This window comes from Lepidochelys kempii, chromosome 13 (assembly GCF_965140285.1).
Source record: "Lepidochelys kempii isolate rLepKem1 chromosome 13, rLepKem1.hap1, whole genome shotgun sequence".
In the NCBI taxonomy this organism is placed as follows: domain Eukaryota; kingdom Metazoa; phylum Chordata; order Testudines; family Cheloniidae; genus Lepidochelys; species Lepidochelys kempii.
Window position 1 is genome coordinate 18,439,541 of NC_136392.1, and position 18,469 is coordinate 18,458,009.

The 18,469-nt window shown below is 41.3% G+C and overlaps 1 protein-coding gene across 3 annotated transcripts in view; it reads left to right on the forward strand.

The window, feature by feature from the left end:
* The window catches only part of SULF2 (sulfatase 2), a 248,316-nt gene that overhangs the window by 146,277 nt on the left and 83,570 nt on the right, over positions 1 to 18,469 (forward strand). For all 3 annotated transcript variants that reach the window (XM_073309507.2, XM_078848175.1, XM_078848174.1), the window contains one exon: positions 11,729 to 11,968. In XM_073309507.2, coding sequence (XP_073165608.1) covers positions 11,729 to 11,968 — 240 coding nt within the window. The remainder of the gene's footprint in view (positions 1 to 11,728; positions 11,969 to 18,469) is intronic.

Here is an 18,469-nt window from a genome sequence, read left to right on the forward strand (position 1 = left end):
GTGGCTATTTCTGATGTGAAAGGAGAGAGGATACAATCTCAGGCTCTCTAACAGCCCTCCCCTTATTTTAACCTAAGGTGAGTTTAACAATATAGCAATAACAGGTGTGGATGCATAGCATTCAGGAAAGAGGCTTCACTTCCCTTTTATTTGTTCTGCTGTTAATCATGAATTTTACTCAGGAAACCAAACCCTAACCATGGATTGAAACAAGGGAGGATCTGATAAAAAGACTGCCCGATGCTTGGGTCAAAGGAGTTGGAGTGTGCTGTGCTGGATATAAACGAGGAAAGATAACTGCTTTCTTCTGACCTCTCTTTACCTGAAGACCAAGAAGAAGTTTAGTCAGCTATTGGAACAGGCATGCTTAGTGGCTTGTCTTCCTAATTATGAGAATTGTACTGAGTAGTGAACAAGTTGGTACATGAGTAAGAAGAGGCAAAATATACTGATGGTAGAAAAGACTTAAATTACACCCAGAGATTAATTTTCCAATTAGATTAATGAGAATCCAAGCTGTCCTAGTGCTGATGTCCAATGCATTATAAATCCCAGCATCTCCAGTTTAAATTGGACTGAAGTTTGGATATCCTATTACTGTAGTTACAGTAGGTCAGCGGTTCTCAACCTGCGGGCTGCTTGTGGCCCAATTAGCACACAGCGGTGGCCCATGTGATATCCTCAGGGCCATAAATGGGGTGGGGCAGGAGGCCAGGGTGATTAGTACCTTTCACCCTGCAGGATCATGGATCTAGTGACCTCCACTGGAGCAGGCTCCCCGGCACTAGGACTGCAGTGGCAGGCAGGCAGGCAGGGTAGGTTGCATACCTAGATTCATAGATTCATAGATATTTAGGTCAGAAGGGACCATTATGATCATCTAGTCTGACCTCCTGCACAATGCAGGCCACAGAATTTCACCCACCACTCCTAAAAAAGACCTCACACCTATATCTGTGCTATTGAAGTCCTCAAATTGTAGTTTGAAGACCTCAAGGAGCAGAGAATCCTCCAGCAAGTGACCCGTGCCCCATGCTACAGAGGAAGGCGAAAAACCTCCAGGGCCTTCCAATCTGCCCTGGAGGAAAATTCCTTCCCGACCCCAAATATGGCGATCAGCTAAACCCTGAGCATATGGGCAAGATTCATCAGCCAGATACTACAGAAAATTCTTTCCCGGGTAACTTGGATCTTACCCCATCTAAAAACCCATCACAGGCCATTGGGCCTATTTACCATGAATATTTAATTACCAAAACCATGTTATCCCATCATACCATCTCCTCCATAAACTTATCGAGTTTAATCTTAAAGCAAGATAGATCTTTTGCCCCCACTACTTCCCTCGGAAGGCTATTCCAAAACTTCACTCCTCTGATGGTTAGAAACCTTCGTCTAATTTCTAATCTAAATTTCCTAGTGGCCAGTTTATATCCATTTGTTCTTGTGTCCACATTGGTATTGAGTTTAAATAATTCCTCTCCCTCTCTGGTATTTATCCCTCTGATATATTTATAGAGAGCAATCATATCTCCCCTCAACCTTCTTTTAGTTAGGCTAAACAAGCCAAGCTCCCTGAGTCTCCTTTCATAAGACAAGTTTTCCATTCCTCGGATCATCCTAGTAGCCCTTCTCTGTACCTGTTCCAGTTTGAATTCATCCTTCTTAAACATGGGAGACCAGAACTGCACACAGTATTCCAGGTGAGGTCTCACCAGTGCCTTATATAACGGTACTAAAACCTCCTTATCCCTACTGGAAATACCTCTCCTGATGCATCCCAAGACGACATTAGCTTTTTTCACAGCCATATCACATTGGCAGCTCATAGTCAACCTATGATCAACCAATACTCCAAGGTCCTTTTCCTCCTCCGTTACTTCTAGTTGATGCGTCCCTAGCTTATAACTAAAATTCTTGTTATTAATCCCTAAATGCATGACCTTACACTTCTCACTATTAAATTTCATCCTATTCCTATTACTCCAGTTTACAAGGTCATCCAGATCCTCCTGTAGGGTATCCCTGTCCTTCTCTAAATTAGCAATACCTCCCAGCTTTGTATCATCTGCAAACTTTATTAGCACACTCCCACTTTTTGTGCCCAGGTCAGTAATAAAAAGATTAAATAAGATTGGTCCCAAAACTGATCCTTGAGGAACTCCACTGGTAACCTCCCTCCAACTTGACAGTTCACCTTTCAGTAGGACCCGTTGTAGTCTCCCCTTTAACCAATTCCCTATCCACCTTTCAATTTTCCTATTGATGCCCATCTTATCCAATTTAACTAATAATTCCCCATGTGGCACAGTATCAAACGCCTTACTAAAATCTAAATAAATTAGATCCACTGCGTTTCCTTTATCTAAAAAATCTGTTACTCTCTCAAAGAAGGAAATCAGGTTGGTTTGGCACGATCTACCTTTTGTAAAACCATGTTGTATTTTGTCCCATTTACCATTGACTTCAATGTCCTTAACTACCTTCTCCTTCAAAAATTTTTCCAAGACCTTGCATACTACAGATGTCAAACTAACAGGCCTATAATTACTTGGATCACTTTTTTTCCCTTTCTTAAAAATAGGAACTATGTTAGCAATTCTCCAATCATATGGTACAACCCCTGAATTTACAGATTCATTAAAAATTCTTGCTAATGGGCTTGCAATTTCTTGTGCCAATTCTTTTAATATTCTTGGATGAAGATTATCTGGGCCCCCCGATTTAGCCCCATTAAGCTGTTTGAGTTTCGCTTCTACCTCAGATATGGTGATGTCTACCTCCATATCCTCATTCCCATTTATCATGCTACCATTATCCCTAAGATCCTCTTTAGTCTTATTAAAGACTGAGGCAAAGTATTTGTTTAGATATTGGGCCATGCCTAGATTATCCTTGACCTCCACTCCATCCTCAGTTTTTAGCGGTCCCACTTCTTCTTTCTTTGTTTTTTTCCTATTTATATGACTATAGAACCTTTTACTATTGGTTTTAATTCCCTTTGCAAGGTCCAACTCTACTTGACTTTTAGCCTGTCTCACTTTATCCCTACATATTCTGACCTCAATAAGGTAGCTTTCCTTACTGATCCCTCCCTTCTTCCACTCCCTATATGCTTTCTGCTTTTTCTTAATTACCTCTCTAAGATGCTTGCTCATCCAGCTTGGTCTACAACTCCTGCCTATGAATTTTTTCCCCTTTCTTGGGATGCAGGCTTCCGATAGCTTCTGCAGCTTTAATTTAAAATAATCCCAGGCCTCCTCTACCTTTAAACCCATAAATTCTTCAGTCCAATCCACTTCCCTAACTAATTTCCTTAATTTTTGAAAGTCAGCCCTTTTGAAATCAAAAACCCTAGTTGCAGATTTATTTTTGTTAATCCTTCCATTCAGTTTGAACTGAATTAGCTCATGATCACTTGAGCCAAGATTATCCCCTACAACCATTTCCTCTATGAGATCCTCATTACTCGCCAAGACCAGATCTAAAATGGCATCCCCTCTAGTCGGTTCAGCAACTACTTGTTGAAGGAATCCATCAGCTATCGCATCTAGGAAAATCTGAGCCCTATTATTATTACTAGCACTCATCCTCCAGTCTATATCTGGGAAGTTAAAGTCTCCCATGATCACACAGTTTCCATTAGTATTTACTTTATTAAAAACATTAAAAAGGGCTCTATCCATATCCAAATTAGATCCCGGTGGTCTATAGCACACCCCAAGCACTATCCTAGGGGAGGCTCTAATAGTTTTCCTGAGCTACCTGCAGCCGAGGTAGGAAGCCACGGCGAAGGGGGTGCAGCCAGTGCATGGGGGACAGACTCTAGGTGGATGGCTGGGGGCAGTGCCTGGATGGGGAGCTAGGTACTGGGGCATAATCCCTGGATGGGGGGGGTTGAATGCTGGAGGGGGGGCTGTTATTGGAGTAGGCTGGGCGGGGAGGGGGGGACCAGTCCCTCCGGGAAGAGAGTTCTGATCTGGACAGAGCACCCTGTCTCTGCAGGACAGGCACCATGAGTGATATGTAATGGAAGCGGCAGGAGGCTCAGGGGGAGCCGGAATGGGGTGGGGCTGCTGGGAAAGGGCAGAATGGGGAGGGGCCATGGGCGGAACAGGGGAGAGGTTCCAGGTTCACCGCTCCAGCCAGGGCCACACCCCACATGGCCTTGGGTTTGGCTGGAAGAGGTGGGACAGGAGGCTAGCCTCGCTAAGAGGAAGCTTCATGTGCTGCCCGTGGCAGGCACGTGTGCCAACCCAGTGTTGGGGTGGTCTGGATGCTGCAGGGGACAGTCCCAGCGGGGTTGGGTGATGGGGTTGACATTTCCTGGCTGGGGGACAGTCTGGGGAGACGCTTGGGGGCAGCCCCTGGGTGCAGATGCTGAGTGCATGGGGGACGGTCCCTGGCTGGGTGCATGGTGGTGCTGAGTGTATGTGGGATAGTTCCTGGCTGGGGGGCACCCCACACCAGGCAGGGCTTCCCATCTTTTCAGGCAGGCTCCATAGCCACGTTCTCTGGGCGCTCAGCCCAGCTGCACTGCCAGCAGCAACGCGGAAGTGATGGTGGCAATACACCATGCCAATCCACCCTTACAGTAAATTAATTAATTTTTAACAGTAATGTTTTGACTTATTTTGCTAATTTAAAATGCTCTTGGTAGACATTTGCTAGTGTTGAAATGAAAGGTAGTATATCGATTTGAATCATATTGCTGCCGTATAACAAATACTAAACCTTATTTTTGTGTGTGTGTGTGTAGAGTGTGGCTATGGCCCACGTAACACATAGCTGCATATGTGGCTCACAATGGTAAATAGGTTGAGAACTAGAGCCCTGCACAGATACAGATTTATATCTGTGGTTATAAATCGGTATCCATGGGACTGCAGCAGTGAAAGGAGAGAAACGTGGGGCCGTCTCTCCCAGGAGCCAGCACTGTACCGCCCCAAGCCCTGCCCCATCCCTTCCATGTAGCTGTCTGGGTCTCCTGTCTGGGGAGCGGTGTCGCTGGAACACAAGAGCACAACCAGGGACAACTGCCAGTGATCCTGGTGCCCGCCCCGTGGGCAGGGCTGGGGGCGGTACAGCCGCGCTGGAGGAGCTGCCGGCGTGGGACGCTGGCTCCTGGAAGCTGCGGCCCCACGTTCTGCTCCTTTCGCCACTGCAGTACCACAGGTATGGATTTATATCCACGGATATAAATTTGTATTCATGCAGGACTCTGTTGAGAACCACTGCAGTAAGTCATTCGGGTCAGCTTACATAACTATCTCATTCATAGACAGAAGTGACCTAGCTGCCTGGGAGATGCTTCATTTATGTTAGTGAGATCGGAGTAACCTGTTGATATATGATCCATTGAATAAGTACAAATCTGGAGCAAGAAGACAATGTGCTTGGCAGTTTTCCTACATAGAGAGGTGACCTGTTAGCAGCTTTTAAAAGAAAGAAGTACAAAGAGGGAAAATTGGGGAAAAATAGTATGTAAGATAGAAATAGAAAGCAAGCATAGTGTTTATGAGAGCATTCATTAACATTCCAGAGGTTGAATAGACATGTCCACCTACAGGTATCTCTCAAATTTAACTTCAAAACAGGTGAAGTCACTTGGGGATTAATTCAAGCTCTTTAACAAGTGGAACTGCCAAAAACTGATGTTAACTGCATGATCTCTGACAATAAAATGCTAGTTAATGAAACATTCAATATTAGATCTTCAAACAGCTGCTATAAGTTATTTATTTATGTTGAGCAAGTTTCTACTATTGACTTATACTGAAGAATTCACAATAAATCCTGCTCCTGCAGACAACTATTTAAATTCACAACCAGGATTTTTATATTTCTCTTTTCAATATTTATATATTTTAAAGATGTTAATATATTTTAACACGTAAAGTGAAATCTAATCTTTAACATTACACACCATTATTGTTTAGCTGGAGAGACTTGACAGGATCTCACTATCATAGTACAGGAAAATAGTTTCTTATGCACTAATATTTGAATTCTTGTATGGCATACTCTGTTTTTGTACGGTGATCAGATCTTTTGCAAAATGTGATCACAGAGATAAACTTTGCAATCGGTATGTAATAGTGAATGTACTTGGACAAGTCTCTAGAAGGTGGTCCAGTCATAGTGTGAATATTTAATAAATACAAGCAAGCAGGGGATGTGTGGGAAACAGTATGCAGTGGGGCATATTTTTAAGGCGTGGCAAAAGGTGTTCACAAAAACGTGTGCAGTTGTATGCACAAAAAGCCTGCGTTTGCGTGTTTTAATCTCTTATAACTACCTGTCTTTTCTATAGTCTTCAGGCTTGTGCACAAATGCCAGTTGTCATAGGAAATGTGAGGTTTTAAGAAGCACCTGTTACAGCCTGCTCAGTTATTGTTTCAATACAACAAAGCACTCTTTCTTAATATGCTGTGTCATGGAGTAGTGTTTGAAGAACTTTTGATAAATGTCCTACATGCACACTCCTGGGATTTAGTGCTTCTGTCGGCTTTACCCTATATACTTCCTTTGCACTTTTCCTCATAATCTTTGGATGGATAATAGAGCCCTTCTGTGACATGCATTTCTCAGATTCATTATATCCCTGAAAGATGCTGCAGGGCTCATCATAAGACCACCATCTACTCTGAATGTTAAATTGTGCTGCTGAAAATTCCTACAACTGTCATCTTAACATATACATTTCCTGGTGCCTGGGATGTCTGCATCTCTGTTCTGACCACAATAGCTCTTCTGTCCTCCATTTATAGTGGAGGAGAAGATGAGGGACTCTCTGACACACAATGCAGGGAAAGCTTCCTTCTCAGATGGTAGGGGATAATTATTAGTACACAAACAGAGTTGTAAAAAGGAATGACTTCTCAGTGTCTGCCACAGAGCTTGCACAGTTTCACAGTGTTTCCTCAATGTCAAGGCCTCACTCAAAGTCTGTAGAGAGTTTGTCTGTGAATTTTCCACATTATAATATCAGTCTAAACAGTGACAGCAGCAGTAGAATAAACTCTGAAGAGAGATCAAGCAAAACAACTTGTTGCAGCTGATGTCACATGAAGTCCAAACAGAACTTCAGCTTAGTGCTATATATCTTTTATGCTTCTCTTTGTCTACCGAACAGCTGAATGCATCAAACAGATAACTCTCAGCAAATCTTCACCATAGATTTTCTTACAGTTCTCCAAAAAGCACAGAGTTACAAATAAGGCAACTTTAATATCTATGATTTTAGACTTGTAACAGAGACCTTTTTCTGAATAAAATGTTGACACTTCAAAGTATAACCTCTCTTAGCACATCAGAATCTAACTAAAAAAATCCTGGAAGGTTTGCCCACTTGAGAGAAGATGGTTTGCAGAGATTCAAATCCCTGATTAACACATAAGTGATGTTCTGCCATAGAAGAATATAATTTCTATTTTCCTTTAATGTCACCAAGTTTGTGTTGGAGGCAGGATGAAGAAAATAAGTTTTGGTTGGCTGGCTCAGTGTTGTTCTAAAATATTTAAAGCTGGCCTACTTAAGATTGCATGGAAGGGTATGCTTGGTTTTTGCCTTCCACTGATCTGTCACTCTGCATTAGTTCTCAAGATGGGGAAGCAGATTAGATCATATGTTTTTGTATTAAAGACTGTTGATATATAGGCTCTTGTCATTACAGCAGTTTTATTAAAGAAGGTTACTGTCCCCAAGGGGAGACTTAACATGTAGGGTTATTTATGCAGATATGCCTCTGTCATTTAAAGGGGTTGTTAAAATTGTATTTTAATAGTGGAATGACAAAACTTTCCTTCAGCCTGCTTTATTTATTTTTGAATTAGCTCATAAGACAGAGCAGTGCTAACATTTGCAATTTTTGAGTCCACCTACAGTAAAATTGGCTGTAATAATTGTAAGTGAAGTTAGAGGCTTTGAAGAGGGATGCTGCTCCCAAAGTACAAACTTTTCTATTTTGTGATTCTAAAAAAGGTCTTGTCTATTTTTTTTACGATACTACTTTTTAGTATGTGCGATATAACAGGTTCTTTTACAGGGGAGTCAGTCTTACAAATGGCGTTTCGTTCCTGTGATGAAGAATTACAAAGAGGATTTCTGATTAGCTTAAAAGGTTCCTAACAAAATGATCTCAAGAAATCTAATGCCATGGTAATTTTAAGATGAAAAGACTTGCAGTAGAAATTCTCCTTCAGGAACCAGGGAGTCCGATTTCCTACATGGATTTCAACCATTCTCACCACCCTGTAGATTTTGAGTCATGGTTGTATCAATGTGCCCTGTATCAAATCAACTCACTGTTGCAATTTCATAATGAAGTCCATTCCTAAAGAGCTTAGAAGAAACCTAAACCCATTATTGACAGAAACAACGTACAGTTTGTGCCAGATGGTTGCAGCATACATTGATTAAAGCTGAACTATTAATCCAACTCAACCTTGGGTAAGTTAGTCCCAGCTCCACTCCAGCATGAAACCTTATGCTAATCCTGATACTGTCTGTAAGGTACTTTGCTCCCATTCATAACAGGATGAGTTTGATGATATGTAAAGTTTTGTATTTATTTGGGATTTTTTTAAATGCATGTCATGCTAGTGGCAGGTGCTAATTAAACTTCCTTCTAGATCAGGTATAGTCCAAGCAGTTTTACAAGTTTTCCCCATCAATATGCTTTAATTCTAATCTAGAGGGACCACCTTTACGAGTCAGAGGGAAACTCATTCTCCATGTCTTTTCAATCCTTGATTTCTCTGCACAGAGAGACGATGAGTGCCAATTGTGATGGTGGCTTCTTCGAAGTGGATGCCTCCCCACCAGGAACTGGGTTGAGTCCAGAGGAATATGTCACCTAGGAAACAGGGTAGCCATTGATAACAGTGGCTTTTGGTCATTGTTGACCTTGGTTGTATTTGAACCATTGAAGGAAGGAATGAGAGCAGCAGAATAAGGACAATTGACTTCAAAAAAACAGACTTTAACAAACTCTGAGAACTGGTAGGTAAGGTCCCATGAGAACAAAATCTAAGGGAAAAAAAGAGTTCAGGAGAGTTGACAGTTTCTTAAAGAGACTATATAAAAGGCAAAAATGCAAACTATCCGCGTGTGAAGGAAAGATAGGAAAAATAGTAAGAGTCCAATAGTAAGGCTCCATCAGGAGTTCTTTAATGACCTCGAAAAGGAATCCTACCAAAAAGTGGAAACATGGATGAATTGCTAAGGAGTAATACAAAAGAATAGCTCAAGAATATAGGGACAAAATCAGAAAGGCTAAAGCATAAAATGAGTTACCCCTAGGAAGGAACATAAAAGAGGTAATAAGAGGTTCTTTAAATACATTAGGAGAAAGAGAAAAACAAGGGGAAGTGTAGGTCCTCTACTTAGCAGAAAAGGAGGGTGACATCAAGAAATCAGAAAAGTGATGACCTCAAGAATGCTGAGGTGTTTAATATCTGATTTGCTTCAGTCTTCACTAAAAAGATTAATGGTGGCCAGATGCTTAACACAATTAATATTAACAACAAAGGAAAAGGAGTGCAAGTCAAAATAGGGCAAGAACAGATTGAAGATAATTTAGTTAAATTAGATATATTCAAGGTGGCAGGACTTGCTGAAATTCATCCTAGGCTATTTAAGGAACTAGCTGAAGCAATCTCAGAACCATTAGCAATTCTCTTCGAGACCTCATGGAGGTAAGGTAAAGTCCTAGAGGACTGGAGAAGGGCAAACATAGTACCTGTCTTTAAAAAGGGGAACAAAGAGGGTCTGGGGAACTATAGACCAGTCAGCCTAACTTTGATACCTGGAAAAATACTGGAACAAATTATTAAACAATCAGTTTGAAAGCACCTAAAGGATAATAGGGTTATAAGGAATAGCCAGCATGGATTTGTCAAGAACAAATCATGCTGAACCAACCTATTTTCTTTCTTTGACAGGGTTACAGGCTTAGTGGATGGGGGGGAAGCGGTAGATGTGATGTATTTTGATACAGTCCCACATGACGTTCTCATAAGCAAACTAGGGAAATGTAATCTAGATGTAATTAGTATAAGGTGGCTGCATAACTGGTTGAAGGAACGTACTCAAAAAGTAGTTATCAATGGTTCATTGTCAGACTGGGTGTCCCACAGGGGTTGGTCCTAGGTCTGATACTAGTCAATAATTTCATTAATGACTTGGATTAGTGAAGTGAGCTGGGTGGGGTAGCAAGCACTTTGGATGAGAGGATTGGAATTCAAAATGACCTTGACGAATTGGAGAATTGGTCTGAAACCAACAATACAAAATTCAGTTGTACGTGCGAAGTACTTCACTTAGGAAGGAAAAATTGAATGCACAACTACAAATGGAGAATAACTGGCTAGGCGGTAATGCTGCTGAAAAGGATATAGATTACTGTGGATCCCAAATTGAATAGGAGTCAACAATATGGTGTAGTTGCGAAAAAGGTTATCATCATTCAGAGGTGGATTAACAGGAGTGTCACGTAAGATGCAGGAGTAAGTTATCCCACTTTACTCGTCATTGATGAGCTCTCACCTGGAGTTCTGTGTTCAGTTCTGGGCACAATGTTTTAGAAAATTGGAGAGAGTGCAGTAGAGAGCAATAAAAATGATCAAAAGTTTAGAGAAACTGACCTATGAGAGGTTTCAGAGTAGCAGCCGTGTTAGTCTGTATTCACAAAAAGAAAAGGAGTACTTGTGGCACCTTAGAGACTAACAAATTTATTTGAGCAAAGCTTTCGTGAGCTACAGCTCACTTCATTGGACTGAATGCATCCGATGAAGTGAGCTGTAGCTCATGAAAGCTTATGCTCCAATAAATTTGTTAGTCTCTAAGGTGCCACAAGTACTCCTTTTCTTTTGACCTATGAGAAAAGGTTAAAAAAAAAAACCTGGGCATGATTTAGTTTTTAGAAAAGACTGATAACAGTCTTCAAATGTGTTAAAGGGTTGCTATAAAGAAGACCATGATAAGTTGTTCTCCACGGTCACTGAAGGTAGGACAAGAAGTAATTGGCTTAATCTGCAGCAAGGGAGATTTAGGTTAGATATTAGGAAAGTTTTTCTAACTATAAGGATAGTTGAGCTCTGGAATAGGCTTCCAAGGGAGGTTGTGGATTCCCCGTCATTAAGAACATAAGAACAGCCATACTAGGTCGAACCAAAGATCCATCTATCCCAGTATCCTGTATTCCAACAGTGGCCAATGCCAGGTGCCCCTGAGGGAATGAACAGAACAGGTAATCATCAAGTGATCCATCCCGTCGCCCATTCCCAGCTTCTAGCAAACAGAGGCTAGGAACACCATCCCTGTCCATCCTGGCTAATAGCCATTGATGGACCTATCCTCCATGAACTTATTTAGTTCTTTTTTGAAGGTCTTTAAGAACAGATTGAACAAACACCTGCCAGGGATGGTCTAGGTCTATTTGGTCCTGCCTCAGTGCAAGGGGCTGGACTTGATGACTTCTCAAGGTCCCTTCCAGCCCTACGTTTATAATCTTCTAGTAAGAATCTATAATCTGTAATATTGTATTCAGAAATCTTGCATTCCTTATTGGGCTTGTTTTGTCTAATAGATGTCCTTGCCCACTTGCAATTTGTTTTCTCCTCCTCTGCCTGACACTGGTAGACTTAGCACGTGAGCTTGTGGCTTGTTCTTTTAACTGAAAACAAGAAAACCCTTTTGTAAGCTGCTGATGGTTTTCTTCTTTTAGGTTCTATGCAAGTGATGAATAAGACGAGGCGGATCATGGAACAGGGAGGCGCTCACTTCATCAATGCCTTTGTGACAACCCCAATGTGCTGCCCATCCCGCTCCTCTATTCTCACAGGGAAATATGTTCACAACCACAACACCTACACCAACAATGAGAACTGCTCCTCTCCATCCTGGCAAGCTCAGCATGAAATACGTACCTTTGCAATATACCTGAATAACACAGGATACAGGACAGGTAAGACCCATGTACCTAACCATCTCTCCGGCTGCTGACTTGTGAACAAAAAACACCAGGCACAGACCTCGCAGCAAATAGAGAATCCAATGTCCTATCTCTTAGTTTATTCTTGCAAAAAGCCACAGTTTAGCAGGTTGGGGAGTTAGAAATAGGAGGACTCACTCCAGGAACAGCATATCTTTTGGCATGGAACTGAACCCAGGACATGACATACCACATACAGCGCTTACTTACTGTACTGGTAAATGATACTTTGCTCCTAAGGTGGATAAGGCAGAACCTTCAGTGAAGAGGAAAGAAACTGCGAGAGCGCCAGGGCCTAGACTGAGGGAAGATGGAGTTCCTCTTAAAACAGATAAGTAAGTTTAGTAAAACTAGGGAAAGAAGAGAAGAAACATCACCTTGGTCAGTGTGTGTGTGTGTGTGTGGATTAGGGTGGGGTGACTGGTTACTATGGAGATGATTTTCCAAATAGAGGATTAAGAAAAAATTTGAGTTGAGGACTAGGCAGCAGGAGCAGATGAGCTCTTGAGAAACAAAAGATCCTGTTTGCATGCAAATTTAAAGAGCCTGGGAAGAGGAATGCAGAAAGTATGAGATGTTGCATCCAGCCCATTTCCTTCTGGTGTCCCCAAACCCTGCAGTGCAAGACCTCGCCTATTACTTTGAGTTTACTAGCACTGAACTGCTCATTAGCATCTGGTAGGTCAGGAAGCATGATTTCATACAAAATCCTAGGCCAGCATACATTAACGTAGCTCTTTGGGTCAGGGACTGTTGTTTACCGTATGTATGTATAGTACCTCGCACAGTAGATTCTTGATCTGGTTGACGCTGCTGGGCACTTCTGCAATATTAATGTTAAATAGTAGCCATGATATTTTCTAACCACTCACATGGGCGCTTGGTGCTCAGACAGCAGGGAGCGGTCTTCAAACAAACTGGGTATTTCCTTGCTTTGTTTTGCTCAGATAAAGGCTTGAATTAGTCTTGAAATTGGGGAAGTGTGGCTGCCTAATTACTCGATAGAATTTCCTTTTATTTATCACTCCTGGCATTAACATCTATGACCCTACAAAATGCACATGAAGCTAAGGTCATGCTTTTCTCTTTATAATGCATTTGTCCTTTGTTTGCTGCTATTTGATCATTGTAATTGTTGTTATAATATTCAACGGCCAAATCATGAACACTTGCCGTTCTTATTGACTTCAGTAAGAATCACAGATATTCATCTCTTAGGATTTGGACTGACATTTAAATAGGAAGTTCAAGTAAAAATAGTCAGTTTTAAAATACAGTAGACCTAGACACAGTTTTCAAGCTGTTCCCTGGTACAAGCCAAATTTATTGTAACATCTGTTGACAAGCAAAACTTACCACTTTTGTGAATGCAAATAGAACAACTGTGTGGCTGACTTTCTGGTATGAATGAAATCCCCATTTATGCAGATAAATGCAGGGTTTTGTTCATAGAAGCAAATTCGACAGTGGCCACTAACGAAGGCTGGCTGAAACTCTAGACCATGCTGTTCATTTATGATTGCTGGCTTGAATTTACTGATAAGGAGATGTATCTGCTGTGTGGCAGTGCGTTTTACCTGCTTCTTCCAGAGATCTTACCAGATTTATCTGCTTCACTAACTCATCTCAAGGATTCACATTTTAGAAGCTTTGCTATCACGCTCATTATCTCACATTTCAAGAAGAAGCTGCTTAGGAGGGTATTTTCAGCTGTGACGAGTAAAATTTTACTGCTGAAATGTGAGGTCCTGTTTGAAAATGGCTGCAGCCCTGAACAAAGGCCCTGATTCAGGAAAGGCTCCCTGTTAAAGAAATCATGTAAGCACATGCATAAATCTCATTGAAGTCAAAGGCAGTAACACTGATTTGCTCTGAGACTATATGATTTTCGTTTCATGTTAGACTTTTCATTTGAGGGGGGACCTTAAGGAAGGAAGTTCTCGTACATTCACTTTCAAATGGGGAGATTCAAAACTTTAAGGGGAGGTTTTATTTTAAATATTTTATTTATTTTTGTAGTTCCTTTTAGCTCCCAGTCCAGTCTTTCTCTCTTTTCTTTATAATTTCTTCCCTCCTTTCTCTTCTTCACCCTCTTCTCTCCTTTACCCTTCCTTCATTTCCCTGCCTCTCCCCTTTTCCACCTCTCTAGTTTCTGTATGACTTTGGCCCTCCCCATTGTGGTTTCAGTGTCTGTCCCTGCATTATGTCCCTGTTGCAGACTAGGGTTCTCACCATTCTGTGGGATCTTCTCTGACCTGCACTGTGGTATTTTCCAGGGGCAATAGAAGCAGTGGTTTGGAATTGTTCAGACTCATGCAGTTCCAGACAGATTTATGCAGCTGCTGCCGACACCCCTGGAACAGTGCCACTTAAGTGCAGACAGGAGAACCAGCATGACGCAGGATTCTCCCACACTAGATCGAGTGAAAAAAGTGTAGGAGGGCAAGAGAACAGCATGATAGTCCCACAATCACTTCCTGAGGTTCGGTCTTTGTTTGTAGTTTTTAAACTCTCTACCAATCTATCGTATTTATAGAGCACCAATCAACATTGCTTGAACGCCATAAACAAGACAGTGAAATCCAGGCTGTATTGAAGTCAATGGGTGGGTGTTTTGTTACCGAATTCAGTAGAGGCAGATTTCACTCAGAGTGATAAGATTCAGGACTGAGCTGTGTTTCACCCTTCTGTGAATCAGTTAAAATAAGCACTGGGACGGTACAGAGCTTGGCTTTTCCTTTCCTTCTGCCACCAAGCATGTAGCAACTAAGACTATATATGTGTGTCATCATGAGCATTAATTTGGCTTGCAGTCTGGAAAATGCTGGTGTCATGAGGGGTAACTATAAAGGCTGCCTTGTTCTGTCTGTGCATCTCATCCATGCAGACAGTGAGTTCCTGCTCTCTGTACATCAAACAGTCCAACTCAAGAGCTTCTCATATCATTGCCTTATTACACATTGTGGGAAATTATACAGGAAGGACAATTTAGGTAAACACATTAAGTCAGTTGAAGATTCATTTGTGGAAAAGCATGGTGAAAGCTGTGGTGCCTGAATCATCATGATGTGAAATAGTGGGCACTGAGGCTCAGACCCTGAGCAGGAGACGTCTAGAATGGAGGGAAAACAAAGAGATCTTGTGATAAACATTTCTGAGTGTCTGAGAATTGACTGCCAAAGATTCCGTGTATAAACATTTACAGAAAGAAGGTTCTGTTTTCCATGAATACACACATCTCTTTCAAGGAAGCGGCACTTAAAATGCAGGATCCACTGTGGTGGAGGTGTTTTTTTTTTCCTAGTAACAAATACCAAGGTATTTGATTGTAACGCTAACCTAAATTTTTTCTCTAGACATTAATGAAAAACGTTTTTTTTTTGTTTTTGTTTGTTTGTTTGTTTGTCTTACCGATTAGGTCTTAACATTGGTGACTCATTCCAGAATATTATAGGTTTTTGCAGTCTCCTCTACAGCCAGGAAATGAAAAGGCTTGTGTATCTAATTAAATTCATCAGAGATAGGGACAGTGGGCCAAATTCAGCTCTGGTGGAAGTGGGTATTGGCTTCAGTGGGAGTTACGTTCACTTACATCAGCATTTAACTTGGTCCAAAATGCAGGAGGTGCAACACCCATTTATGTATATGGGCCAGATCAGGGTATCCTCATTCATGTTAAGTAGTAAACTACTGCACATGTAGCCCCGTGTTTTAAGTGGGGCTATTCACACAATAAAAGGATACTCATTTTGAGTCAGGATGGCAGAATCCGGCCTAGTGACATTAGGCTCATACTTGAATTCTACAAAAAAATTAATAAATACCAGTTTACATCATTCATTTTTTATGAACTTAAGAGAAATATCATTTTAGGAGGCCTGGCTCTGCTATTATTTGAGGTTTCCTGGGAATAAAAGTAATAATCATACTTAGCGCTTTCGCAGGCCTTTACAATAATTAACTAATTAATTCATTAAAATTCAGCCACAATGTTCCATTTCCTCCGTTAGTATTAGACTAAACAGATACAGTAACTGACTGCATTCAAATAATTATTTTTCTGCATCACTATCTGAGGCTTTGACATTTCAAAATAACTTTAACATAAATTTAATTCTTAGAAATAGAAGAAATGCTATTGGTAAATGTTTATTATGGGAGGAATGAACCCAGAAAAAATGACTGGATTATAAAGGCAAAATTTTCAGATTCTCAGCTCATCCCTGCAGCATCCTGCTTTCCAGTGTTGTTATTTATTACTTCTATTATAGTAATACTTGGAGACCCCAACTGAGATTATACAGTGCCTGGCACAGTGGGGTCACAAATGCGTAGTAAGATACAGCCTGTGCCTTGAGGAGCTTATAGACAAGACAGACAAAGTTGGGAGGAAAAACAGATGTCAAGTGATGATGTGACTCGCCCAAGGTCACTCAGCAGGTCACTGGCAAAGCTGAGAGCAGAAGCAAGGTTTTCTAGCTTGCAGTCTGGTGCCCTAGCCACTAGACCATGCTTCCTCCCACTGGGAGTTCTATGCATGTTGGGAAAGAATGTATCCCAACTCAGATAACTCCCTGAACCCAGGAAAGCAGAATTTTGTACTAGATGAGGAACTTGGATTAAAATTTTCAATAGTGCCTAAGTCACGCAGGTGCCTAAATTCCATTCTCAGATGTCACTTAGGCACTTAAGTTCCTAAATCCATTGACTTTCAATGACTTTCAACTACTATTTGCCTAAGTCACATTACTCTCTGTTTTGAAACATCCTAGCAGGGGCTGTCAGACCAATAATACCCCATTTGTAGGCAGTTTTGGAGACCTCTATGCTTGAAAATAACTTGGATGGAGGATTTTTGCATATAAAATTTACTATGGTAGCAGTTATTGCAGGGAGCAACTGGGTGCCATGTTAAAAGGAACAGAAGTGAAGGGCAGATCTATAGCCCATAATCCGCTGCCTCTAACTACGTTATCTTCTCTGGCAGGCAGGGCCTGTAGCAGTGCAGTACAGGGAGAAATTTCTGCAGGGAAGTTAGGGAGAACAAAATCTTCTGGGAACAGGCTCTTGGATTTCTGGTCTTCTGTGTATTGGAGTCAGGAGAGTGGCTCCAACTCTCGCCTTATGTAACTGATTAGTGCGGAATCTGGCCTCCTCCACAATGTATATCGACAGGGCTCTGAGCATTTGTAACTTATTATGTAAATGTACTGTGAGCTCTTATGGAATTAAGAGGGAACATGCTATCTGGAACTCTGTTTCCCTGGCTCCTCCCCCTGACTGAATGTCCGAACCACAGCTGGGCTTCATGCAGAGGCTGCAGAAATGAGGCATCTGTACACTAGAGAGGATTCCACTGCATAGCCACCTGTCCCCTCTGGCTACCTCCTATGACTTAGTCTACAGGCTTCCCTAAGCATTCTGTAGAAGAGAGGAGCATATGCCCTTCTATAAATATCTTTCTAACTTAGATCCACAGTGTAGTCAGGGTCCAACAATGCTTGTCTCTGTACCTGACATGAAAACATCCATGGCTGTAGAAGTAAACCAAAAAAAGTATCTGTGGTTTCCTTTTGCCTAGCCACATATCACTGGCACCTCTCCCTCTCCCTTTCGCCTGACTGTATCTGTTTTCAGCATTAGATATTTTAGATTGTCAGAAACACCTCATCTTTTTTCCAGTAATTTACTCTTATGATAGGATGCCAATTCTAGCATTTAAAGTATAATGGCTTTGTCATATTGATTTATCATTTCTGCCAAGTAGCAATTTTTTGTGTGTTATTTCTTAAAAATAGGATTCTTATCTCATAGCCTTCAAAACAGCAAAATGCTAAATAGAATATTTGCACAGTATCAAAATGCTTTCAAAATCCATGTTACATCATTTAGGACCATAGTATTTACAGATTGAAAAGACCTATCAGATTGTTGTGTCTAACAGAGCATGCACCAGATATTAGGCAGGATCTTAGCCAAAAGATTGAGCAGAGATTTTCCCTGTATTGCTTAGGATCTCTGTCCATCTAGGCATGTATTTCACACCCCTCATTATGATAACTGAGTACTTTCTTTCTAATGGTATTCTCCAGAACTCTGTCTTTTGCAGAACTGTCATTCAGCTTTTCAAAATCATATTGATGCACAACATCTCTAAGACACCCTTATTTTTTATGACTGCAGAGGCTAATCCACAGAGTGGTAAGGTTACAATCAAACTCCAAGCAACAACTCTAATGCAGCTTCTAAAGACGGCTTTTCTAAGTGCTCAGACTGATTGTATGTGGCCCATACTGTTTACAGACTCATCTAGCACAGCAGCAACATGTGGTTTGGTAGGGTAGTGGGAAAGTTTGACTTGTATCCAGCTCAAAGACAAAGCAATAGATTTTTTTGAAATCTCTTAATGGAAGAGTCTAGCAGAACAGAACATGGTACAGTAACTCCTCACTTAAAGTCGTCCCGGTTAACCTG